Source organism: Pipra filicauda, unplaced genomic scaffold (genome assembly GCF_003945595.2).
Source record: "Pipra filicauda isolate LSUMZ 115617 unplaced genomic scaffold, ASM394559v2 scaffold78_size3787270_pilon, whole genome shotgun sequence".
NCBI classification, from domain to species: Eukaryota; Metazoa; Chordata; class Aves; order Passeriformes; family Pipridae; genus Pipra; species Pipra filicauda.
In genome coordinates, this window is record NW_024104964.1 from 426,842 (window position 1) to 453,320 (window position 26,479).

General features: G+C 40.9%; 2 protein-coding genes across 3 annotated transcripts; both read left to right on the forward strand.

Annotated features, from left to right (window-relative positions):
• Positions 1-2,508: 2,508 nt before the first annotated feature.
• Positions 2,509-6,505, forward strand: LOC113985616 (tubulin alpha-3 chain-like). The gene is made up of 5 exons (XM_027716521.2): positions 2,509-2,604; positions 3,955-4,177; positions 4,711-4,859; positions 5,204-5,884; positions 6,115-6,505. Exons 1-5 carry the CDS (start codon positions 2,602-2,604, stop codon positions 6,409-6,411), a joined length of 1,353 nt encoding a protein of 450 aa, XP_027572322.1. The 5' UTR covers positions 2,509-2,601; the 3' UTR covers positions 6,412-6,505.
• Positions 6,506-7,321: 816 nt separating this feature from the next.
• HPS3 (HPS3 biogenesis of lysosomal organelles complex 2 subunit 1) lies at positions 7,322-26,436 on the forward strand. Of its 2 annotated transcripts, XM_027716503.2 has the most exons (17): positions 7,637-7,859; positions 8,626-9,120; positions 10,322-10,508; positions 11,504-11,589; positions 12,642-12,834; positions 13,084-13,165; positions 14,925-15,079; positions 16,565-16,673; positions 16,883-17,064; positions 17,412-17,589; positions 18,221-18,451; positions 20,248-20,433; positions 21,590-21,778; positions 22,309-22,416; positions 22,781-22,987; positions 24,245-24,335; positions 25,480-26,436. In XM_027716503.2, exons 1-17 carry the CDS (start codon positions 7,637-7,639, stop codon positions 25,605-25,607), a joined length of 3,030 nt encoding a protein of 1,009 aa, XP_027572304.2. In that variant the 3' UTR covers positions 25,608-26,436. The 2 variants fall into 2 exon arrangements, with proteins under 2 accessions (XP_027572309.2, XP_027572304.2); XM_027716508.2 differs by lacking the exons at positions 24,245-24,335; positions 25,480-26,436 and having other exon boundaries at positions 7,322-7,859; positions 22,309-22,427; positions 22,781-22,871.
• Positions 26,437-26,479: the final 43 nt, after the last annotated feature.

Sequence of the window (26,479 nt, forward strand, 5' to 3'; positions counted from 1 at the left end):
GTACTGCCAGCGCGCCCCTCGCCGGGGTACCCGAACCCCTCTGCGGGGCCCCCGGTACTGCCAGCGCGCCCCTCGCCGGGGTACCCGGGTTCTGCCCCGGCCCCCTCTTCGGGGTATCCGGCCGTGCCACGGGCCATGTACGCTTTACCCGACAAGTGCTAATGGTAAAAGAACCTGTCTACAGTGGCAAGAACACGTGCAGTTAGCCGTCAGTTACAGACAGAATGTTTACGAGTTTGCAAAGATGCCAAGAAAATAAAAGAGGATGCAAAGGGCAAAGCATGATATTGTCAGAATGTGATTTTCTGAAGCTGTATGTTGTAATAAGAATCTGACTTGGAGAGTAGCAACTCTACTACTAAAGATAAAAAGCATATGGTACACTAACTTAGGCACAAATAGTCATGGTCAGTGATAATTAAAAACATTTATAACCTTGCAGAATAGAGCCTTTTGAAACAATATTTTCATGTCACTTAAGTGAAACCACTCTGAAGTCTCTTACAGCTTCTCCTAAAAATTGTAATGGAATGAGCTGCAAGTCAAATAGATACATGCCATAGCCAACAACAGATGAAGGAAACAGCATTTTTCTTCTTCACTAGGCTACTGTGAAAAAAAAAAGAAGAAAAAAAGAGTGTGAGTTTTAAAAGCTTCATTTTCTAAAAACTGCATACTGTCACACGGCATTCCAGGCTGCCATTCCATTCCATTAAATGACTAAAATATTTTCACAAAGTCACTGAGGCAGCTGCTGCTATTCACTGAAATAAATGTTTTGCAAAACAGGGATTTATGTAGCAGTCTTTTTGGACAAGCCTGGATGCTATATGAAAGCAAATGATATAGTTTCATCTAAAAATGCAGGTTGATGTTAAAAAAAACCAACCCAGAAAAACAACCAACCAAACCCACCACCACCAATAAAAGGAAACAAAATCCCAGCTTTTCACTAACTTATCCTCAAAACTTTGCCAATAAATTTTGTATAAAGATTATCATCTTCATACAAATGGGCAAAGCCCAGGAAAAAGGGAAGGAGGAGTGAGAGGAAGGTGTTTCAAGATTTTGGTTTTATTTCTATTTACCTTACTCTTATCTGTTGGGTAATAAATTAGGCTAATTTCCCAGCTCAAGGCTGTTTTGCCTGTGATGGTAATTGCTGAATGATCTCTTCCTGTTCTTATCTCAACATGTGAGCCTTTTATTATATTTTCTCTCCCCTGTCCAGTTGAGAAGGGGAGTGATGGAGCAGCTTTTGTGGGCACCTGGCATCCAGCCAGGGTCTGCCCACCACAGCAAACAAAATATCTGGTGATGATGGAATATTGAGTCCTTGCAGATTTTTTTAAGGGATTTTTTTTAATGGTAATCTCTTTTTTAAAGAATACATGAGAAAGGCTGAATAAACAGTCTCTCTTAGAGGGTCTGCACTTACAAATGATATTTTTGAGAACTTACTTTCTCAGACTCATTTCCTAAAGAAATGGTCTACAATGATGCCTCCTTTCCTTTCTCCCTTTGTCATTGCTCAACATTTTTTCCATCATGACCATAAGCTGGCAATGCTGCATAGGCCTCTTTTTTTCTCTTCTATGGCACAGTCATTGCTATAGGTTAACTGCCCTTTAAAAAAGATTTACGTCAATGAAGAGTCAAGGCGAAAAATCTTCCTGAGTTCATATGACCCATCAGGCTAGAATGCTGAAGGTGTACAAGAAAGCCTGTAACTAAGAGCATATAAAGGAGTTTAACAAATATAAAAGGTTAATACTTGAATACAGTCAAGTCATTCAATGATAAAGGGATAATTTTATCATTCAGAAGCTATCTTGGAATATGTATGCACAACTCTTTCCAGCAGATAGTAGAATTAATGGCCCCGCAAAAGTTTTGGCTGTAGAACACGGTATAGTTTTGTGCAGAATTCTAAGCACCAAAGTACATGAGAAATAAACTCAATAAGCTTCAGTTAGGCAGCATTAAGGAATTAAAAAAATGTGCATTATGAGAAGCCTAAAAGAGCTTGTCTCTTTTAATTAATAGCAATCTCTTAATTTTAATTTTTACCCGTTCTCGTTATTAACAGCAAATCTGTAATTTGCTTTTCTTTGGGGAGACAGGAAGAGGAAAGAAGGGGAAAAAGTGGAAAGAAAGGGAGGGAAAAACCCCTATAAGTGGCAAGGCTGCTACTCGAGAAAACAACAGAGCTGGCTCACTTAAACTCTGGCCATCCAGCGGCAGCTGTCCAGCTGTCGGCCCCGCTGTGCCCGACAGGACCCCCCAGCCACCGGAGGAACCCTTCCCGCCCCGGCGCGGCCGCTTTCCCGCCTCGAGATCCCGCCCCGCCCGGCACCTCTCCAGACACGCCCCCAGACACGCCCCTGCACGTGGCAGCCGCTCCCACCCCGCCGGGAGAAGAACGGCCCCGCCAATCAGCGGTGCTCGCTCGCGCGTAGCCCGCGCGGGTAAGGACCAATGGGGAGCCAGCGCTTGAGGGGAAGGGTTTGAGGCCGTTAACGGCCGGCAGTTGGTACCGGTCGGTGAGCGTCGGCAGACGGGCTGTGGCGCAGCTGGAGTTCGTCAGCTTAGCAAGGCACCATGGTGGGATACGGGATCCTCGCGGCTGGGGGGGAGGAAGGACGTTTGGGAGGGCTTCTGCTGTGGCAGTCGGGGGAGTTTGTGACTGCACGTACTGCGGCAGGACTTGCAGGCAGTCTCTGCTTGAAGTCCCCGTGGTAGCACTAAGGCCGAAGGACTGGGGAGAAGGAGAAGGAGTGTAAAGGTTAATAGTTCAAGGACGGTGAGGCACAGAAAGTGACCCGTGGCTAGCCAGGGATATGTGGAAGTGCAACGGAAGGCTGTTCGTAGCGAGCACCTCCCGTGCGAAGGGGCGAGAGGCAGACTGAAACCTGACCCAGGCAGCAGAGAGACAGCGGGAAAGAGCAGCCGGATCCTTCCGCCGTTTCTGGGCCTCCTTGGCGCGCGAAGCCGCAGAGGACACAGCGCGTGCTTATGAGGGGGCGGCAGTGAGGGACGGGCGGGCGGCGCGTGCCGGGAGGAGCTGTTTGCTGGGCGCAGCCAATCAGAGGAGGGGGTGGTGAAGGGCCAATCAGAGGGGGGGGCGGGGTTGCCGGCGATGGAGGGCCAGTCGGAGGAGGGGGCGGGGCCGGCGGAGGGCGGAGCTGCGGGGATGAGAACGGAAACAGCCGAGGGTACTGCGCTGGATGCAGCTGCCAAGAAAACGGGAAAGGGCAGCCCAGACACCTTGCTCTTTCTTTTCCAGCTCTGCTTTTTCCTAGATACACTGTAACAGTAAACTAGAAATGCAGCTTATTTCCATCTCGGGTGTAAGACAAAACTGAGGTATTGGGAGATTAAACATACATGGCAGTTGCTTAGAATCAGAGGAGCTGGCTTAAAGTGGGCAGATGACATTTGATTGGGAATCTTGGAGAATTTCACATAAGAATATGTATGAAAAAAAATACATTCAAATTGTCAGGGGCTAAATACCACTACGCTTATTATAAAGAAAAACGTACTGAGTGGTCCTGTGCAGGAAAGATTCTTACAACAGTTACCCAGTACATGGTTTGGCAACAAGTCAAGGAAATTTGGGGATATTATATAAAGAAGTCTTCCAAAAGCTAAAAGAAGGTGAAAAAGAGACTAGGTTGAATATTAAAGATATATATGCAGCATCGTAAGGGATGTGTTGCCTTTAGGATCTTCCAATATTCTCAAAGTCAGTGCAGGTCAACTAAGGTGAGTAGTGTCTTGCTAGCAACAGACATTTGTTCTCTTTAAATTGTCACTCAAGAGAAACCAGGGAATATTGCAGCAGAGAAAGATCGTGGAAAAATACAACCCACAGATAGCTAGTTATAATGAGAATAAAATATAGAAGCAGGTAACTCCATGTCTTATTATTGTTGTGTTTTAACTTCGCAGCGTGAATGCATATCCATCCACGTTGGTCAGGCTGGTGTTCAGATTGGCAATGCATGTTGGGAATTGTATTGTCTTGAACATGGGATCCAGCCTGATGGTCAAGTGCCTAGTGATAATACTATGGGACGTGGAGATGATTCATTTAACACTTTCTTCAGTGAGACAGGAGCTGGTAAACATGTTCCGAGAGCAGTGTTTGTGGACCTAGAGCCAACCGTAGTTGGTATGTACCCAGCATTAAAGGTCTTCAGTGAAAAAGTGAGGATCCTTTATGGATTCCCTACTGTCTTTTTTTGTCTGTTAAGAACACTATAGATTTTAAAAGATGTGTGTCTGGATGCTGTTTTGACATTTGAGGTTATTGTTATTTGAAAGAAATTAAATAATGGCCTACAGGTAACTATTTGGAAAATGATAGAACTTTTCTATGATCTGGATAATCTTTCCAGACTGCTGCACTGCATCCGGAGTTCTGTTTGATTGTTGTCCAGTACCTCATCTGTACCTGTAATGTAGTTTTTTGAGTGACCTCTGTGTTCCTCAAGTACAAATACTGCTTTGTGTGTGCTTGATGTTTATCCCTAAAAAAAGTGGCTGAAGTTGAGCCAACTTCTCAGACTAGTCAGACAAGCTGTGCATAGTCAGAGATGCTGTCTGCACTCTTTTGACACATGTGCTTAGTGTGTTGTCACTAGGCAGCACACACAGAACCGAACAGATCAAATTTATGATGTAGTGTTTTGGGGTTTTTTGTAGATGAAGTACGTACAGGCACATACAGGCAGTTATTCCATCCTGAGCAGCTCATTACTGGGAAAGAAGATGCGGCCAATAATTATGCCAGAGGCCATTATACCATTGGAAAAGAGATCGTTGATCTGGTGCTAGACCGCATTCGCAAACTGGTAAGAATTCATGCTGCAAGTTAGTATTTAAAATAATTGATACAGCTCTATAGCTATCTATATTGATGGTTTTCTGGTTTTTTTTTCACTAAGAATTTTGTGCATACTTAATTGTTTAAAACAAAACACAATAAACCTTTTATTTCCTTGCCTGTTCCACCCCCCTTTAAATAAAAATTCAGCCAGTTAAACCAGGACCTTTCAAGAAAGCTGGTTTTTTTATTATAACAATGTCAAACTAACAAACTTATGACAAATGCTTTTGAATGATTATTTTAATACTGATTTCTCCAAAACCATCACTAACTGTTTTTTTTCTCCCATTTTTTTCCACTCCATTATAGGCTGATCTATGCACAGGGCTGCAAGGTTTCCTTATCTTTCATAGTTTTGGAGGAGGCACTGGTTCAGGGTTTGCTTCACTGCTTATGGAAAGGCTCTCTGTTGACTACGGCAAGAAATCTAAACTGGAGTTTGCAATTTATCCAGCACCACAAGTTTCCACTGCTGTAGTGGAACCCTACAACTCCATTCTAACTACCCACACAACATTAGAGCATTCAGACTGTGCCTTCATGGTAGATAACGAAGCCATTTACGATATATGTCGTCGTAACCTGGACATTGGCCGTCCTACTTACACAAATTTAAACCGATTAATTGGGCAAATTGTTTCATCCATCACAGCCTCACTGCGTTTTGATGGAGCCCTTAATGTAGATCTGACAGAATTTCAAACTAACCTGGTTCCATACCCACGAATCCATTTCCCCTTGGTAACATACGCCCCCATCATCTCTGCTGAAAAAGCATATCATGAGCAGTTATCTGTGGCTGAAATTACCCACTCTTGCTTTGAACCAGCCAACCAGATGGTGAAATGCGACCCTCGCCATGGCAAGTACATGGCCTGCTGTATGTTATACAGAGGCGATGTCGTGCCCAAGGATGTCAATGCAGCCATTGCCACTATCAAGACTAAACGTACCATTCAGTTTGTGGATTGGTGCCCAACTGGATTCAAGGTATGTAGCTTTTTAAGTGCTCAATATCTGAATGATTAGCAATTGTGTAGTTCTCAGAGATAACAGTCACGCTAAAATATTGTAATGTCCCTGTTAAATATTTTGATAAAGTCCAAAATAACTCTAAGCTATTTTATTTAATTGTACCTATGGTGATTTTTGATTGTTAACGGAAATGAGCCTTTAAACCTTAGCGCTCCTAAGGAAAGTTTTCATTTGTTGTCTTAAAGGTGGGCATTAACTATCAGCCTCCAACTGTGGTGCCAGGTGCTGACCTTGCCAAGGTGCAGCGGGCTGTGTGTATGCTGAGTAACACAACTGCTATTGCTGAAGCATGGGCTCGGCTCGACCACAAATTTGATCTCATGTATACCAAGCGTGCCTTTGTGCATTGGTATGTTGGGGAAGGGATGGAGGAAGGAGAATTTTCTGAAGCCCGGGAAGATCTGGCTGCCCTTGAGAAAGATTATGAAGAAGTAGGCCTAGACTCAGTAGAAGCAGAGGCTGAAGAAGGAGATGAATATTGAGAAAACTAAAGCCTGGAAAAATTTATTTACCAAAAAAAAAAGAATTGCAGAACCCTGTTCACTTGTCACTTGTTTGTTTTTAAATAAAGTTTTCAAATGTGTTTTCAAATAAAGTTTTAAAGATTCTACCACCTCTGTTTTTTCTTCTTCATTTAATTAATGTGTGTATTCACTAAGGAAGGACCATTTGAGATTACAGGTTTTGGTAGCAGATCTGTTACCTGCTTTAAGTGTGTTGTAATTTTCACATTCCTACGTTCACCTAGTAAAAAAAAAAAAATCTAATGTCCTTTACAAATGAATAGAGCTTTAGAGACAGGTGGAAGCAGTTAATTATAGGGCACTTGGCTTGTGTAAAAACCACTGACCCAGTTGGTGAGAGCATGGTCCCAGTAACACCAAGATCATGGGTTTGATCCCCATACAGGCCATTTACTTAACAGTTAGACTGGATCCTTAGGGGTCCCTTCCAACTCAGGATATTCTGTGAAATACGCTTTCTTTGGTCCTGAATCTGGAAACTGAGACAAAACTTTAAGTTTCATTTGGGGGGTTTTGTTGGTTTGGGTGTGGGTTGTACATTTTGGGGTTTTTTTCTTGCCTACGTGTTCTATAAAACCAGGAGAGAGAAAAGGGCAACACATACTAAAGATACCAGAAGTGATTCTTTTTTTCAGAAGTATTTGTAACTAGTATCCGTGGAGCATGCAGTGTATGCAGAGCGTATGGAGCTATGAAGAAAGAACTGCTGCATTTAAATACAAAAAAGTATTTGTGTTTGTATCTGGGAGACTGCAAGATGCCAGGTCTCAGCAGCCTGGGACGTTAGGCTCGTTGCTCGTCGGCGGCAGCTGCTCCGAGCCGCGCCCACGGCAAATCCGCTCCGCACAGACACCTCCGACCCAAACAATTCCTGAGCCACCGTTCCCAGTCCCATCTCACCTTAATGATCGCTTCCAACTTGCCCTCCCACTCGGGAGTTCCTGCAGTGCACGGCGCTGCTCTGCGATGGCAGAGCATGCCCGGGAGTGCTCACACAGCAACGGAGCCGCACTAAGGCCACAGAGACCCTCCTGCCAGGCCACCAGCCCCGGGGCAGCCGCACGCTGCCGGCGGAGCCGGCCCCGCAGCCCGCCGGGGGAGGTGGCTCTGCCCGCTCTGCCGCCGCGGAAGTGCAGGCGCCGCCCCGAGAGGCCTCCGGGGCGCACTCCGCTCCTGCGGGACCATGGTGCAGCTTTACAACTTGCACCCGTTCGGGTCGCAGCGAGTAGTGCCCTGTAAGCAGGAGCCGGCGCACTTCTGCTGCGGCCAGGACGTGCTGTTCGTGGCCAGCACGGCGGCCAGCTGCAGGGTAGAGGTGTTCGCCGTGCGCGACCAGGGCCGCTGCGAGCCCCTGGGCTCCTTCGCCACTCTGGGGCCCGTGCTGCGCATGGCGCACAGCTCGGCAGGTCAGTCCCGGCGACCGCCGGCTCCGGGGGTGCGTGGCTGGGGAGGCCGGGACGTGTCCGGCTCGAGTGCGGGAAGAGGCCCTGAGACTCCGCCGGGCGGGGGGAGCGAGGCCGGGAGCGGGGGCCGGCGAGCGGCGCCGCTCGGGTCTCGCCGCGGGAGGAGGGCCTGGCGCTCCCGCCCGCCCCTCCCTCCGCCCGGGGTCGGCTCGGGCGCGGCGGCTGGAGCGGGCTGGCCCGCGGGCCGGGCCTGGGGCCGGTGGGGAGGGCGCGGGCCGCGTCTCCCTTTGTTTGCCGTCTGCGTCCGCCCAGGGTAGGGACAGTGCTCCCTCCCTTGCTTTTGTTTTATTGGGATTTTGTTTTCAGAGCACGGGGCGGGTGGTCGTTCCAGCCAATCCCACAGCTCTTCTGTTAGTCTATTGCTTTCCCTGGTCTGTAGAGAACAAAACGGCACTGGGGACGCAGGCTGGGGGGGAGGAGGCGGGTTTGGTCTGCAAATACAACTCATATAGTGGATTCACTTACGAATTATTCTGGACCTAGATATATAAGTCCTTTTTTTTAATGGTATGTTAAGTGTGTGCCACCCAGCAAAAAAAAGTTGCACTTTGTATTTAATTTAGAGGAAAATTGGTGAAAACTGGTTTTGGAATTTTATGTATGAGTTGAGACTTTAAGATGTTCTTTGTAATGAACTACAGAAGGTAAAGAGCTCAAAAATTGTCATCTATTCTGTAATGATATATCAGTATCACTGCTTTCTTTTAAGGAGACTATCTGGTGACAATTGAAGAAAAAAGCAAAGCAACTTTCCTAAGAGCATATACGAACTGGAGATGTATGTCTGCAGGGAGCTCTCGTGTGTGCGTTCGGATGGTTGGTCACAAGATGGAAGAGTCATACAGTGAAACCTTGAAAGAACAGATGTCAGTTGTTGAAATGCCACTTTCAGACCCTCCACTGTGCATTTCATGTTGTCCCGTAAATGGAGATCTTCTTGTGGGCTGCAAGAATAAACTAGTCATATTCTGTTTGAAATACCTGGTCATAAACCAGAATTTGACTGTGTTAGATTTTGAACGCTCCTTAATTTTGCACATTGATAATCTCATTCCTGCTGAAGTTGCATTTTGTGCCAGACATATAGCCATAACAACAGAGCTGGACGTTCTAATCCTGAAACTGGAACTGGTCCAGCAAAGTGCAGATTGGACAGAGCAATGTGCTCAGGGAGTCAGTGCACCAGAAAAGACTGTGGATGGAGGTAAGTGAAGAAATAATTTTTTTTTTGTATCTTTAAGAATCTGCTCACTGATTCCTGTTATTCTGAAAGTAGGCTCAAACAAGGTCTTTGCCCTTCAGCACATATTTCTAGATCATCCTGTCAGCTGAATGTTCTAGGGCATGAAAAGTTGTACCAACCTGCAGTTGGAGGTAACAATTCAAATGAATATGCCATCATTCTGCACACTTTCAGGATAGTGCAGCCTCTACAGATAGAGAATTAGGTCCCTGTTTTGGCATGCTACCATGGGCCAAACTAAAGTGGTAGTAGTTCAGTGTGCTATGTTCAGAAAAATTATTCTGTCAGTGTCATTGCCTAAATAACCAGCTTACACATTTAAGAGTGTTTCTGTGGCAATGTCTGTGTACTTTTGTAACTGTTAGTAGGCTCAGAACCTGCATAATCAAGCAAATTCTCCTGTTTCAGTCCTTCTTCTTATTCAGGGGCTTGCCTTAAAATCCTAGAAATCCCAGAAATAGATGTACTCAGTAGGTTTCATTCCTGTATATTGCAAGAAATCAATCCGTATGTAATCAATTATCAGTTCCCACCTTTCCAGAAGTATACATATCAGGTGAACACCAACAAACTTTAGGAAAGTCCTTCGCTTATAATTAAAGAAACTTAGAAGGATGGTCTTTTAGAAATGGAAACTGCACCTACAAAAAGATTAAAAGGTAAATAAGACTTGTCATAGGGAAAATATAAATGGAATGTTCTTCACTGAGTGAAGGTGGATCTTTTCTCAGATCATGGCATTCTACCCCTAGTTGTTTTTATTACTAAAAACTAGATAGAAAAGTTTCCAGAACTTGAGTTTAAGAGAACGCAGCTTTCTGTGATTGCTGCCTTTTCCTTCTCAAAACCTCTCCAGCCAAAAGACAACATTTTTTTATGACCAATCATTTGCAGCACAAGTTGCTTTGGACTTGCTTTCTAATGAACAGTTTACATGGGAGGTTTTTTCAAAAATCTTGACTGCTAGGTATTCAGACTGCTGAGGCAATTAAGGAATTGTTCTTGTCTTCTAGCATGGCTGTTTTCAAAATCTCATGGTTTGAGGAAGCAAATGCTAGCTAAGTAGCTGTAATTGGAGTATTTAATTGATACTGTGTCATACCAGTTTCTTAGTGCTGAATGGAATGGTTTGAACAATTAAGATAACATTTTCATTGTTCAGGTGTGAAAGATGAAAGCCCTTCAACACATACTTTGCAGCTTGAATTAGATGAGTTCATCATATGTCAGAAGCCAGTGGAACTGCTTGGGGAAGAAAGTAAGCTATGTGAGATACCCATCACACTGGAATCCACAGAGTTACCTACTGAAGACACAAAGTGCTTCCAAGTGCGGTATCTGCTTTTCAGGTATTACAAATGAATTTTCCCCTTTATGGGTTAATTTACTACAAGAAACCAAAATGAGTTGAGGATTATGTCTTTCTGAAAGAAAACTGGTATTTTGACTTTTGGGGGTTTTATAAGGGTCAGGGTTTCTTTTGAACTGAGGAAATAATGGGATACCAAAGAAAGCCCTTTTTTAAATATATTGGAATATTTCACTTAGAAGGGATCTGCAATAATCATCTAGTCCAACTGCCTGACCACTTCTGAGCTGAGCTACTGGTAAAGCATAGTACTAAAGGCACAGTCCAAATGCCTCTTAAACAACCACAGGCCTGGAGCATTGTCCACCTCTGTAGGAAGCCTGTTCCAGTGTTTCACCACTCTCTCGGTAGGAAAATGCTTCCTCATGTCAAGCCTGAAAGTCCCCTGGCACAGCTTTGAGCTCTTCCCAGGTGTCCTGTCCCAGGATCCCAGGGAGAAGAGCTCAGCATCTCCCTCTCCAGGTCCCCTTCTCAGGAAGCTGATTTAGTCTTCCTCTTCTATTAACGTTTTTATCTTCCTCAAACCGAGGAAGAATTGATGTCACAGTCCAGCAGTGAATTCCAAAGCAAAGCAGGGAAAAGGATGACACATAATAGGAAAGAAAAGTAGGATTGGAGATGACATGACATTACATACAGCTCAGTGGAATAAAAAGAGAGGGGTTGAAAAAAAGCTTAAATTGAGGTCCAAATCAATTGCAACATGTCTTCCAGTGATCTCAAACTTTGACATGCATCTTGCAGACAAGCAAAGAAAGAGGATTCTGGTTGCAGGAACTCAAGATAGTTGTATCTATCTGTGCCCTGTGCTTCTTGGCATTGCTATGCTAATGGCATTGCTAGGAGTGTGAATTGTTGTTGAGTGTTAAAACATGAGCTATGCCTGTTCTAACCAGTGCCCTTTACTTGTCCAAAGTAGATCATCATAATCTCTCACTGCGGTCCCATGTTGTTGTTTTGGATTTTTTTCTCTAGACGTTTTACACCCGACCAGTCACCGTTTGGGTTTTGTGAAGAGACGAAGCTGCATTCTGTTCAACTGCTCCCTGTATATCAGACAGGTAAATGGCTACGTGTGAAGGCACAATGGGCTGTATCATAGGAGACTGTGAAAGGAAGGGGCTTCGTTGTATATCCTTTTTTGTACACTGTTTCTGTATGGTTTGTTTTTCAAATTCAGATCTTTCCTCCCTTTTCCATGATTTAAACTGAGCTTCTGTTAAAAAAAAGTCTTTAAATTTCTCCAAGTTCTGCATAAACCTTGAACTAAAATACCAATTCATCACACCAAAAGAGGAAGACTAAATCAGCTTTTATCAGTTCTCTACAGATTAATTTTGTGTTGCAAAACAGTCACTCTTTACATTGCATTAATAAAATTATCCTCAGTGTTTTAAGGTACTAGACTGCTACTCATTAGCCCACAGAGGAAATCAGGGTAGTAAACCTTAAGATACAGGTTACCTTTCTGACAGGCTTTAATTGAAAGGGAAGGGATGAATGCAAATTTTAGGGGTTCACTAGCTCAAACCCCAAAAGACCCATGGAAGAATTTAATGCTGCCTGTTAGCAGTTGGATAGAATCATAGAATATGCAAAGTTGGAAGGGACCCACAGGGATCATTGAATCCAACTCCTGGCCCTGCACAGACACCCCAACAATCCTACCCTGTCCAACCACTCCTGGAGCTCTGTCGGCCTTGGGGCCGTGCCCACTGCCCTGGGGAGCCTGGTCAGTGCCCAACCACCCTCTGGGGGAAGAACCTTTTCCTGATGTCCGACCTAAACCTCCCCAGACACAACTTCAGGCCATTCCCTTAGGAACTGCATGTAGACTGCTATTAGGTCTCCCATCAGACTCGTCCAGGCTGAACAAAGCAAGTAACCTCAGCGACTCCTCGTATGGCTTCCCCTCTAGGCCTTTCACCATCTTAGTGGCCCTCCCTTGGTCTCTCTCTAATAACTTCATATAGTTCTTTTTACTAGCTACTAACAAAACCAGTCTGAAACTTGGGCAGGTTTGTTAGTATCTTTTAGGCATCAGGCTTGCAATGGAATTGCCAGGTTTGGATTTATGAAGTATATAAAATGTCTTTCTTATTGTTACATCTAGGAAGCTCTTTGACAGCCTATGAGGAAACTGAGAACAAGAGAGAACTACTGAGTCTCTTTTGCTTTTTCTCTTTACCTCATGTTGGATATCTCTACTCTATTGGGAAGGTAGTAGAAGTAATTTCTACTTATCAGTATTCAGAGAAGTCAGAGCAGGCAGTCCTTACTCCACAGTTCCTGCACGTCATTACAAGGTACTAAGTTTATGATTTTGCTGATACTATTACTATGTTTCTCTATGCTGCTGCCCTTTTTTTTTTTTCCCCTCTGATACATCCTTCATAGTCTGGAAATCTCTGGGCAGACTTATATGTTAGTCCAGTGGGCCCTCCTGCTTAGGCTTCAAAGCCCTTCAAAGGAAAAAGAGCTGATTCTCTGGCTACTTGATTTTTGCAAGTCTTCATTTCTTTCCTTCATTGTTGCATTTTCGTATTTCCCTCTAGTGAGAACCTGCAGTGTTTCACAGTGAGATGCAGTGCAGCAGCAGCCCGTGATGAGGATCCCTATATTGATACGACTGTGAAGGTGCACCTCGTTATCTCACTAAAACTGTCGGGGTAGTGGTATGGCGCTTAATTGACTTAGTTTCCTTTTGAAATCCTCCTAGTTTCTATTGGCTGAACCAATGAAGTAACATCAAAAATTAATATTTTACTTCTATCTATGGCATATTGTATTTTGATGGTCTACAGATGTCTCAATGAAACAATCTGTTATTGCCATCTTAAATTCTAGACCATGAGTAGAATGTTTTCAAAAACATCAAAAGCTATAAAATCACTTCTTTTTTAAGCTAAATTCCATGCTTTTCCGTATAAAACTGAACGAAGGGTGCAGAGTTTTCCCTTATTGTAGCTGATGATGTTTCTCTCTCTCAGGTGTCCTTGAAAAACCATTTTTTGCAGGAGGAGTGTAGACAATCAAGTCTGCTACCACATACTTAGGGCATGCTTTTTAGGAGGAGGTCTTTTGATCCTTGGAGGTCTAAATTTTCCCCTTCCTTAAATGGCTTATCAGTAAAAATCTATTGAATTGTAAAGGTTGTGATACACAGTAATAAGCATAGTAGGAAAGGTAGATTGAGGTGTATTTTATGTTAGCATTTAAGGATTTCTGTTGAGCATGCAGACAGCAGACATAAAGAATCCATAGGACAGTAGAAGTTTTATAAAATTTTCAAGAGCCAAACACGTATTCTCTGCTCTCCAGAGAGGTACTAGATAACTAATACAAACATGTGACATAATCTGTCCTGTCCATTCTCCAGTCTCAGCTTTCTGTGTTTTCACTGTGGGTTACATTCAAGTCCATCACAATTTCTCCAGTCAGCCAAATGCTGCCTCCTGCCTCCAGAGGAGGTTTGGAGGGATGTGCAGGCTGCAGTCTCACACGGATGTCTGTGCTGCAGCTTGCTGTCCACAGGCTGCAGATCCTCCATGGGCTCCAGTGCCACAGGGCTCCAGGAGTTTGAAGTGTGAGGATGATGATGGTTATTTTTATTATTTGCTATTATTATTTTTCCTGCTGTTTTTTTACACCAGTTTAAGAGCTGCCTGGTTCTGGTTCTGGTTCTAACTAGCCCAGGGTAGTTTAGAGTCTCTAGGTCACCCCTGCAGGCCTCCACCTTTTACAAGAAATGTTGAGGTGTCTTCAAAAACCAGGTTACACATATAATACTGTGTTGCCTTGCTTCACTGTGTATGTTAATTTGTAAATGTAGTATTTTATCTTTTTAAAGCTGTAAATTTAGAATATTTCTGTGCAAATGAGGTTGCATTTTTCAATTTTTAGTCCAGTGTAATAGGGTAAGTTTTACCTGAAAGGTGTATATTGAACAAATTGGAGATATAATATGGGATATGTAATGTAACAATAGGCAAGCAAATATAATACTTCTATCTGTAATTGCTTTTTATAAGCAACTGAAATCAAGACTTTTATAACCAGGCAGTCTTTAACAACTTGGTCAAATTCAGACTATTTGGGATTAAGTTTCCCACATCAGACATGTGGCTCAGGCTGCATTATTTTAAGACATATAGCTAAAACTGTAGTAGCTTTGAAGAGGGAAATAATTTTTTTTTTTTTACTCATTGTTAAATATTTCTTGTCATGCTTTTATGAGTATTTTTATTCTTGTTTAAGTGAAGCACTCAAAGTTAGGAAAGCCAGGGAATGTTTTTAATGTCAGATCATTGTACAAAGGTTAGTTTTTTCCCTGATTTATTTAAAGACTCAAAGTACATACTAACTGAAATGACAAAACAATCCCTTTCCTTTATAGGCTTGTCCACCTGTTACACTGGATGTCTGCACATTAAGAATGCAGCTTTTTATAGGACCAAGAGCTATCTGTCATTTCAAAAACCATATAATTCTTTTGACTAAGGCAGACACAGAAGATATTACTGAAAGAAGAAAGCCTACAAGAAGGATGCTGTAAGGATTTGTGTCTTTTAGGGAGACGGTACTTACAGCTCTGTGTACAGTGCTGAATTTGTGGGTATTACAGTTGGAGTGGTTCCTCTGTGGAAAAAGTGTTTGAAATAATTCCATTCTTAGTGAATGAGAACAGAAACCAAGCTTTTTTTTTTTTTTAATTCTATTGTATTAACTGATGCAGAAGAAATAAGAGTAGGATCACAGATGCTTGAAATCAACAAAATGTTAAAATAACATCACTAAGAATTTAGCCGGAGAAGAAAAAAATATTTGTCTTGAGAAACAAAAATACTATGTAGAGTACCAAAGCTACAGGTTACAAAATGTGCTGTAGCACAAAATGAAAATGTCTTATCTTTGGGATTCTTTACAAGAAAAGTTATGAACATCACTACAGTTATCCATGACAAAAGTTAGATCAGACTTTGGCCCGAGTTACTCTTGTAGCATGTATGTAGCCAGAGGCATATGTTACTTTTTACCAATTTCCATGGGAACTGCTATTCCCCTTCTTTTTTGAGGGCTTTTCATAAAACATCTAAGGAGCTATTCTACACAGCTATTCAGAAACCATATTTATTAAAGTCAGTTCAAGTTAATTAACAAGAGTGGGGCAGCTATAGTTGACTGAAGCAGTTATGTGAATCAGTATTTCTTAAAGCCTAGAGCAGACATTATTCAGGAGAAGATAAGTCCATCAGGGAGAATGCCTATTCAAAATACTGTAGTTTTCTTGACTAAAGCACATTTTCTTCTGCCAATTGTGTTGTTTCAAATATTCTGATTGGCATTTGAGGAAGATACTCTTTTTGCCTTCTGTAAAGGACATAGGTTGAACAAATACTGGGCTACTTAGCACCATAATTTGAAAATAAAGATGTAAATATCCCAGAACAGTTAAAACCAAAAAGCAGAACAAAAGGAGTCTGTGTTTTCCTGCGGTATTTTTATGGGCATTACAGACCTAGATATTTCTTTACACAATATCTTGGCAAACACTTTGATAGAGCTGCAGGGGCAAACATGCAGTAAGTCCTTACAGAATGTACATAAACACTTTAGCTAATTTAAAGTACTTAAATAGTCAAGGTCAGGTTTGATGGGGCCCTGGGCAGTCTGACCTGTTCCAGTGGGTGGCACCCCATGCTCATGACAGGGAGGGTGGAACTCGATGATCTTTAAGGTCCCTTCCAAGCCAAGCCATTTGATGATTCTATGATTCCTGTAATACCTGACACTACCTGGTGTTAAGCACTGGAGAAGATGTAGTATACAGTTCTGATGATGTTCCTGGTGTATGAACATGCCTATCCCTATTTTGTTATTAGCTGTTATGACCTAAATTCACAGCTTAACTCTCCAGCATTTACTAGTCTGCAAACATACCTATTTATGCATTTGAATTATCAAATGAGCGGTGGTGTTTTGGCTGCATAGTGTTTATTTCGATACTGACAACTCAACTCTTTTTCTCCTCTCTAGTTCCAGAAAGGCTGACAGCATCAAATCCAGAACAAATTCTGAGTCAGAGCCTGGTTGGAATTTATATATTATAAACACTGTTTCAACCATTCAGCTTTACAGAGAAATGGTACTGCCCGACTCCTGCTTTTGTTGTTTGCTAACTAAAATAAGTACTGTTAATTAATCTCTGATGCATGCTATTGCTGAATATAATGTAATGTATTTCTCATGTACAGCCCGTAATCCTATTTCAAATGGCTGCTTTCCTCATTAGAATTTCTCCTGTATATTCTTAATTTTTGCTAGTAGCTCAAGTATATCCTGTGTCTGTTCTAGGTAGATTATAGTAGAACTTACGAAAATGTTAAAACTGAGAGCTGCATCCATCTTTTAAGTGAGGCTCACTTACTGATCCGAGCAGCTATAATGGACCCTCATTTCCTTAAATCAGATGAGAAAGAAGAACTTCTAAGAGCGTTCAGAGAAAGTTGTGCATTCTTAGGAGACTGCTACAGCAGGTATGTTTTAGATGTTGAAGTGGTAAAGGTGAGCTGTGTTTCCACTAATGTAACCTTAAAATGAAAAACCATAATTCTTTGCTGTTTTACATTAGTATTACATATGTAATATAAGTCTCTGTGTTTTACAAAACCAGCTTAATCTGGTCATCTCTTCAGTGTCTGGTTGTCTTTACTGTCATTAAACACAGAATGCAACCATTATGTGAATATGAACTATGAATATGCAGATAACTGATGTGTCTGCGACTTTGTTTGATGTATTGTTCTAGCTCTTACCAAGAGTGACGACAAAAGTGTTGCCCTCAGTTGCTTTGTTAATTTTTTCCCTTCTCTGTTGCTTACAGATTTGACACAAAGGATTACCACCTTGCTTTGCCATACTACAGAATGTCAGGTTTATCCATGACTGAAGTTTTACAGAGACTAGTTTCAGAAGGTGATGAAATACAGACATATGAGAAAGGACTTATATTTTACTTAACTCACTCTCTTAACGAAGACTTGAATGAAGAATTAAGCAAGGTAGAAACAAGTTGGGTTTTTTTGTAATCTGTTGATTTAGTTCTGATTTTAAGATCTGTGTATCCAATTTTAATCAAATTCTCATTGAAAATGATGAGCTGCTTATTTAGTTTTACAGTTATTCTTTTTCACATTATTTTTTATTTTCCCATTTTCACTGAAAAAAAAACCAAGCAGCACTTGTGATGCTTTGAGCTGATTTCAAGCAACATATTATGGATTTGGCTACCATGATGCATGTTGGTAGTGATCTGTTTCCCACTTGCACACAGAGACACTTCTGGTTTAGGAAAGCTCTGCCTCAAATTTCTTTCATCTCTCATTTCTGTAGCAAAACAAACTGTTTCTTTGAACATTGCCAAATTGTACAGTTTGGTAAAAACAATTCACCGTGGGGTTCTCCTAGCACCCCAGAATGTGGGTTGAATCACTACCAGTTAGTGATCCTTTATTTTTATTAGTAGGGAGGAGAGAGGCAGGGGAGGCACTGTGATTTGATAGCTAAACTGTACTTGTCTGTTTTAAAAAAAAAGGCCACCAAAACAACAACAAAACTGCACTACTTTCATGTGCAATAGTAGACTGTATACCTGAAAAGGTCTAAACTGTCAAATGGCTTTTATTTCAATAGGAATCAGGAAATAAAATTCTCCAGATATTCTACCTCGCTGACCCCGTGCAGCTGCCTCATATCCTTTGCAGCCCCTGCATGAGAAACGTGTGTCCTTTGACAGCTGTGAAGTATCTTCAGAAAGTAGAAAAGATGATGCCATCAGTGGTCCTGACACTTACTAAGGCTTTTTTGGCTCTGAAAATGGGAGACCTGATAATGTATGAACATGAGATGGACTCCTATAAGGAGGTAAAGTATACTGAGAGCATGAGCTATTCGCACTTTGCCAAAGCCCAGGTCAGTTGTTTGACTTGTAGTTGCATTTTACAGTAAAAGAAACTTTCAGTGACGCCTCTTCCTCCTGATGTGCTGTGTAGGCTCCACTGAATGTGTGCAATGGCAGTAGAATGGAGGGCTGGCACACACTGGGACTATACAGTTTACCCTGCAGGCAGGGTATTGTCTTGGCAAAGCCTTACCAAATAAGTAAAAGTTTGGAAGCTCTTAATTCTTGATAAATTAAATACTGTTTACTGGGAGGTAACAAGCTCTGCAGAGCCAGTGCTCTTCAGCTGCCTGGCTTGTATAGCAGTATAGGGTTGTATAGTAGCATCTCTACACCCCTACACCTGAAATCAATATGTGATACGCCCATGAAAACACCATCTCTATGGAAACAGGCATTATAAAATTGCTTATGAAGCAGGATATTCATCCATTGTGCACACAAACTGAAATTTCAGTATACAATTTCACATGTTTCTTAGTAGGCATCAAAGCACTTAACCCTTACTAAGACCAGATCAGAATCTACTTCAGTGCTATCAAAATAAGAATTCCTCATCAGTGGGGGGAAATGTTAGTGGAGCTGCCTCTGCCATAGATGTTCACATGTGGTTTTAGACTGAGATCAGTCTGTAAATTACTTCTTGGTAAGGTTGATCAGGACTGTGGAATATTCAAAGGTGACAGAGCTTGAAATACAGACTTTTTCTTAGAGTGAGATATTGGAAGTCTAAAAACTTTTGAAATACATGGATAGCTGTTCCAAAGTTAGATCTATCGTGCTTTGGTGGAAGAAGTCCTGGAGAGCTTTTAAAATCATCAGGCTTTGAATTGCAAGGTGGGAACTGTGGGGAGCACTTTCAAAAATTATATTCAGCATCATCTGCTTTTGCAGTGTGATCATATGAAATTGCCATGTTGTGAGCAAACATACACATTCCACTGCATGGTTGTTATTTATAGAATAGAACAGAATTTATATATAGAAAGTGGCTGAGATATGGGTGTTGGGTTGTTTGGTTGGGTTTTCTTTCTTTCTTTTTAATCTGATATGTTTTAAATATGTTTTATTGCAGTTCACCTTTAAAGAAGCATTTTGTTTCAAAGCAGAAGAAACTAACACTTTTAGAAAACTAAAGAAAGGAAAAATAGTTTGTATTCATAGCAGAGTGAAATCTGAATTTTCCTCCTAGGTCTGCCTTATATTTGTGTAATTAATTTAATTTTCTTAGGCATCATTTCTCCGCTGTCTTTAAAGTGGGAATAGCACCTTGTTATGGTTGCCTTCAAAAGCACTCACATACCCAGAAACAACTTACTATTGCACAAAGCGCAGCACATTTTGATTGTTGTTTCTGGGGTATTTTCAAAATGAAAATCATACTTTAGCAAAGTAATTTACACTAATTTAGCAAAGTAGTCTATTGGAAATTCAGCCAGTGATTTTTCAAAGCATTGTGTGTATTGAATGTCTTGGATTTCTTTGCAAAATTCAACTTTCACATGTGCACAGTAACTCCAGCTTTCAACAGCATGTTCCTTTCAGTGTTCAGGCACAAGACCTGTTGTTTTGGAGTGTTCCTGCAGTTTGGAGCTCGGTTTCTGAAGAGTTACTCTATGCAAAAGGATTTGTTTTCTTCCCCTGACTTTCCTTCATTTCTCTATCTAAACTTCACTGCCTGAGGAAATACTGAGTTTATTGGGTTGAATCCTGTATGTATTGAATTCCTTACCTGATTTATATCTGATTATGTTTGTAGACAATGCTGGCTTGTGGCTTCACTGGGCAACCACAACTCTTGAGGCAGCGTAAGGGAGGAATTGTTATGCCAACTGAGTTTGCTGTTCACCTGAAGGAGATGCAGCCTGGTTTACTCGTCGCTGCCACTGTGGCTTTACATGAGAACAGAAAAATTGAATTGGAAGAAGCAGATACCTTTTTCAAGGTTGGCCTGTGATCATTTTTTTTGCTTCTGTTTTTTTCATAGTGATGTTACTGGTAAGAAAAGCAGACTCGGCTGCTCCTTCACTCACATTTCAGCACTTCTTCAGAAAGAGGGTTATATTCCAGTCATGATAGATGATTACAGAGTCAGAAACTGGACCTTCTGGAAAGAAATACTGGTTAAATGATGCAACCTCCCCCCCCCCCCAAAATTCATTAAGTTCTTTGTTTTTACCCAGTCATTTGAATGGAGAATATTCTGATCTCAGTGGTCTTTCAATGGCTTCCTAGTGACTGAGCTTTGTAAGGCTAATGAAATTTAACAGAATGTAGATAAATTAATTCCATAAGCTCCTTTTGAAGAAATCATTGGGATTAAAACATAATTCTAAAGAATCAGACTTAAATATGAAGGTATATAATGTTCTGATGTTCTTTATAAATTCCTGAAAGAAAAATGTGTCTCTGCAGTTTATGAGAAGAAATATTAACAGAATAGTTTTTCTAGCATCCCTGAAGTTTGCTTTAACTGGGAATTAGACAAACCTTTTTTTTCTTTTCTCTTCAATGAATAACTTACTTGGGTTAAAACGTGTTCTTCAATGTAGGTATGTTGCAGTCTTACTATACCTATTACTGTGAAAAACCTGTATCAAAAATAGCAAGTCATAAAGTTCAAATTAGAACAAGTGTTGTTGTTTAAAACCATTTGGATACCAAATAAAAGTCCTTTTTGCTGACATAGCACACGTTAAAACATCTCCCTTGTGGGTCCTGCCATGATACCCAGCTGAGCTACACAGCATCTCTCATCATGGCCTCTATAGTTCTCTTTTGAAGACACCTGCTTGGCATATATAAAATCCTCCAAATTAGCAATCTGTAAATATTTGCTGATGGTGGTGGTGACATTTCTGGCAGTGGAGTAAATCTTGAAGAAGAAATCAAATCTCTTGTTTAGAATTGATTACCTTAAAATCATTCCATGAACTTTTTACTTTGCCTAGCAGTGTATTATGTAGAATCACAGGATAAAAAAGGAATGAAAATTCTGCTTCTAAAAGTAAAAACTCTTCCTCCTGTTTCTTCTAATTTCTACTACTAATAATCACCATAGTCTGTGTTAACTTGCTGTCTTCTGTCATTTTTGTTCTTAGATGTTGTGTAGTAATAGTGAAAACACTATTCCTCAGCTCCTGGTGGACTTCTGGGAAGCTCTTCTTGTAGTGTGCTCTCAGGAAGAAATACTTCAGGAGCTCTTGCTGAGGGTTACTTCTCAGTATGTTTGGAGGATATCAAAGAAGCAACTTCCTGAGACTAAGCCGTTAAAAACAACAGAGGATCTGGTAAGTGGTAACCACTCAGAGGAGGTTTTAGGACTGCAGTGTTCCTCCAAATTACCATCCTTACTATTTTAATTCTGGACAGTTTATCTGTTAAAAGAAGCAAGACTGAAAGCAAATAAGGTAGTGTGCAGTTACAGATTGGTATTGCTAGCTCAGGGCAGTCCTACTCCTTGGGGACATTTGCAAATATACTTCCAACAGGAATCTCAGCTCTGGATAGAAGTAAGGGCTAAAATGAAAAATGAGAATGTGTCAGGTGGAGTGTTTGCAATTTCACAAAGCTTACTGAATGAGAAAATTGTGTGAATGATGAATTCTAAAGAATTATGAATGAGAAAGCTGAAATACAGAACTGAATAAAAGTTTCCAGTTTATTTGTTACTAAGTTGCATGAACCAGAAGGAAGTGTAGCTGCTCTTCTAAGTTACACTATTTGAGATTAAGATTTTCTTCACTTGTGGAGAGTTTCACATGGGACTGTCACTAACAGAAATGTTTCTTTTATTGCAATTTGATTCTTTCTTGTATAGATAAATTCCTGTAATCATTTTGGGTTGATTTTCCCATGGGTGACTTCCATAATGTCAACGGGATGTTCATCTGATAAAGATTACCATGAAGACATCTCAAGACTGCAGGTATGAAACAGGTATTAACTCTTACTGCTTACAACTTAGAGTCATTCTGCAAATATTCATATATGTATTAACAACTTTCTCCAGCAGACTCTTCTCCTCCTTCCCCCCTAAGTTATCCAAGTTGAAATAAAAGGCCAATTGAAACAATGGAAGAAAAAAATACTAAAGAGATCTGTTGGTAACAATGATATTTACATTTGCATCCTCTCTAAACTTGTTTTCTCAATTTTCAGCAACATTTATTAATGGAAGTATTATTTTAGAATTATTGTGACAAGTAAGGGCTTCCATTCTAAGGTTATAGTTAGCATTTTTTGCAAAGTTTGTCTTAAATCCAAACAATACGTTTTGTTCTTGTCTTCAGTCTCTTTTATGCAGTCAGTCAATCAATGTGGCTTCAGCTCTGCCTGTCCTGGAGCCCCTGCCAGAGGCTGACAATGTGGGCCTGGCCGTCCGCGTGCTCTGCAATACCCGGCTGGGCAGGTACGAGGAAGCCCTTGAGCAGCTCCTGCCGAGGTGTCCTGGTGCAGCCGTGCTCTACGCTCAGCACGAGCTCAAAGGTGACAAGCAGGTGTGCTACTTTCAGTAAAGCTGTTCACTGTCTTCTGGGTTTTTTCCTAACTAAAATGCTGTTGTGTACAGATGGACTCTGGATGGATCACAGCCCAGCTTTCACACAAAGTAAATGGCTTAGCTTGCATTGAACCTCTTGCTTGATGTTTTAATTTGTTAACTCAGTCCCCACTGATTTTAATGGAGTATTTTTTCCTCCAGTTTCTTCTGTCACTTACTGTATTCATTATAGTAAATTTAAAGCATAGTCTTTTCAGATAGCAGACTGTCTCAGAAAAGGGAGAGTAATATGGTTTTTTTCCACTGTAAATGAAAAATTACCTTGTTTCTCACTAATTGGTGTTCTAAATTGGCAGTGCTTACAGGTGAAATCTTACTGATAAGCTAACTGATAGGAGAACATGGTCCTTCAAAGAAAATCATACTTAAATGATGTTCTTCCTGTGTTGTAGTGACATCTTCTGACCTTATAACATCAGACTGGTACTGATGCACTAGTGGAACGATTATGTCTTTATGTCCCATTTTCCTGTTATCCCTCTATACAGTTTTAATGTTGGAATTGGTATTATTCCAGTGTTGCAGGAGTACAGGAGTTTACTTCCATTGCCAATTACAGCTGCTCAATTAATTGTACACAGCTTTACTGACCAGAGTCAGTAAAGGTGATCCTCTACTAGATGGATGTACTAGAACTCTGTTTAAAACCAGATCTGAACTTTTTATTCAGATCTGAAAGTAGTTTCTTTGATGGTTTCCACATTAGATTTGAATGTGAGGTTGCAGTACTGAATCTGAGTGCAGGTGAAAGAAAAGTTATCAAGTTCAAAGGAGGAAAAAAGTCCCTTCACTGCATTCTTATCAGCAAAACTGTACACAAAACCTTATTCACTGCTATAGCTGTTGGGAGTAGACAGATGAGGTCAGGAGACAGAGCAATGTTCTTATAGTAATGCTGTTTACCACTTTGCCTGGAGCTGTTTAGAGGGAAAAAAATAAATTCTCTGACTGCATCGGTCTTGCCAGTGACTTTTGCCTTCTAAACTTTTGTCTATAGAGGTATAAGGGGCACTGTGTGAAGATTTTTGAGCAGAAAAAGGTTGCACTTAAGATGGAAAAATACAATATGTGCAAAATCACTGCATTCCTGGCATTAAGTTCATCGTGACTGATCTGTATTTTTAGCAGCTCTTTCATACTCTTAATTGCAGTCCTTGTTGATGTACACTTTTGCTGTGGGTTTTTGTGGATTTAGGCTCTGTGGTGGAACAAGCTGCTTCCTGAACTTTGCAAGAGAACTAGACTTACTGGAAATGACTGCCCTGTTCTCATTTCAGCACTCAAAGGTAAATCCGTTGGTTGCAACTCAACTCCAGAAGCCTTTGTATGTCAGCTAACAGTCTTAATAACTGTTCAGACTAAGGACAACTGATGTGGTAACTTGGAAGAAAAGGGGACCTTTTTCTCCAGCTACAGCCAATACAGTTTAGCAGTCTTTCTGGTCATTAGCAAGAGACTGTGCAGTGTATGCACTGTACCCTCAGATAAAAATCACGGCATTCCTTTTGTATCGAAAACAGTTACTGGTTGTAATCATACTGTTTCTGTATGGATCAAGAATAGACACCAGTAAAAAAACTTACTAAATAGAGCTATTTGTGATTGTTTCTTGTTTTTTCTAGGCTAAGTGACTATATTGTTCTTAGGTAACGGGCTGTTATTGATAACACAGGGGAGGCTTAAGTATGTATTGATGATTAGGTCATAGACTGAAAAAAACACAGTGTGTTATTACTAGAAGTAGAGAAATCCACCTTAGTAGTTATGTAGTCCTATTGTTACATGTTTGTAGGAAGTTAATAATACTGTGTATAGCTGAGGGGCCAGTGTGTTTGTTTTGACAAATTAAGCATGTTGAATAAAGCACATACATTGTTAAAAGTATGCCAATGGAATGCCTGAGAAAAACATCATCAAGGGGTTGCATTGTGCTGCACAGGTTGCCGTGCTCTATCATAAAGTTCTAGTTTCTGGTGCCAGCAGTTTTTCTTTGGAATTTTTTTCATGCAATAACTGTCCTGTAATCGTTTAAGAACATATTAAACAGCTTGGTCTGAGAAGCTGCTTGCAAAACATCCAGTTTTACAGATAGTGCTGAGTTAGGGTACTAATAAGATTTCCAGGGCTTCCTTTGCATTTCATACAAAACATGTGAAGTACTAGATCAGACTTTCATTAGCATTAGTGCCATGTGTAGACCTGATGAGTCAAGATAGAGGTATGGTTTTAATTTAAGTCAGAATTTCAGTTTACTTTTGAGATTTTCTATATTTGTATTTGTATCCAAATGGGTATGTCTCAAATTTCATTCCACTTGCAATATTTAGATAATTTGATGACTTCAGTTCATAATTACATTGTTGATGACTTTGTTTCTTTGTTCTAAACTCAAAATACCTAAATGAGATTTTTCTCCCCTGCTCTGAGCAGAAACTTTATCAGTTGTTGCAATGGAATTGGAACTAAGGGATTTTGTCAGTCTTCTACCAGAGGATGGAACTGCAGCATTTTTCCTGCCACATGTTCTTCACTGCAGCCAGAGGAAGTTGCTGACCTAAAACAATGAAGTCTACTATCCACTCAAATACAAAGAATGTGCTGGAATAAAAAAGCAAATGAAACAAAGAAGCAAATGAAAGAAACAGCAGAGCTGCATAAAAGGTACTGTGGGACTACCCTCACATAAATCATCTTACTTCTTCATTGAAATCTTACATGAACTACTGAAGGACAACTGTCATCTGAGGTAAAGCAACTGTGTTGAAGCTAACCATGGCGACAAGGCAACTGGAAAATACTGTACAGTACAATTGGACATACAGTGCTCACTGAAAGTAAAGCAGGAAGTCAGTCTCAAATCTGTATTAGTTGGATCACTGACCTAGGGAGTTCAGGCTCAGGCATGTGTCTACCTGTATGAGTAAAAGTAAGTACCTTACTCTTCCAAGTAGAATTGGGCCCTACTGACTTCATTTTGCAATGCTGGAATTCATTCCCTTGAATTCCAGCTGGCAAAATCAGTCAGCTGCTCTGTCATCCTAAGGACATACCCACGCGAGTGTTACACTGAAAATGTTTTCATTTAGCAATTCACAAGAAAAGGCCATAAATCCAAGAGAAACAGAGGTGGAAGATAGAGACTACTGCTTGCTTGCTGGTTTTAGTTTTCTTTCTTCTGTTGTATTCAGTTAGTAGAAAAGTATTTGAAGTATCACTAGGCCATAAATCCAGCTGAAAACTCTTATTTCTTCTAGTGTTTTGCTAAGCATCTGGGGTACTTGTGCATGTATATACTGATGTTTGTCTCGTGAACAGAAAGCATACTTCTGTTCCTTCAGAGCTGGAATTCAGTCATAATAAACTGTCACAATGTTTATGACTTTCTTATGAATGTCGTTTGGGTTTTTTGAAAAATCTACCAAAAATACAA

What these genes read in the sequence shown, in the direction of transcription:
- LOC113985616 (XM_027716521.2), top strand. An exon ending in CCTAGAGCCAACCGTAGTTG is followed by an intron (nt 4,178 to 4,710) that starts GTATGTACCCAG and finishes GGTTTTTTGTAG; the next exon opens with ATGAAGTACGTACAGGCACA. An exon ending in GGTGCCCAACTGGATTCAAG is followed by an intron (nt 5,885 to 6,114) that starts GTATGTAGCTTT and finishes GTTGTCTTAAAG; the next exon opens with GTGGGCATTAACTATCAGCC.
- HPS3 (XM_027716503.2), top strand. Translation starts at nt 7,637, where the DNA reads ATGGTGCAGCTTTACAACTTGCACCCGTTCGGGTCGCAGCGAGTAGTG. An exon ending in TAAAAACAACAGAGGATCTG is followed by an intron (nt 21,779 to 22,308) that starts GTAAGTGGTAAC and finishes TTTCTTGTATAG; the next exon opens with ATAAATTCCTGTAATCATTT. An exon ending in AGCTCAAAGGTGACAAGCAG is followed by an intron (nt 22,988 to 24,244) that starts GTGTGCTACTTT and finishes TTGTGGATTTAG; the next exon opens with GCTCTGTGGTGGAACAAGCT.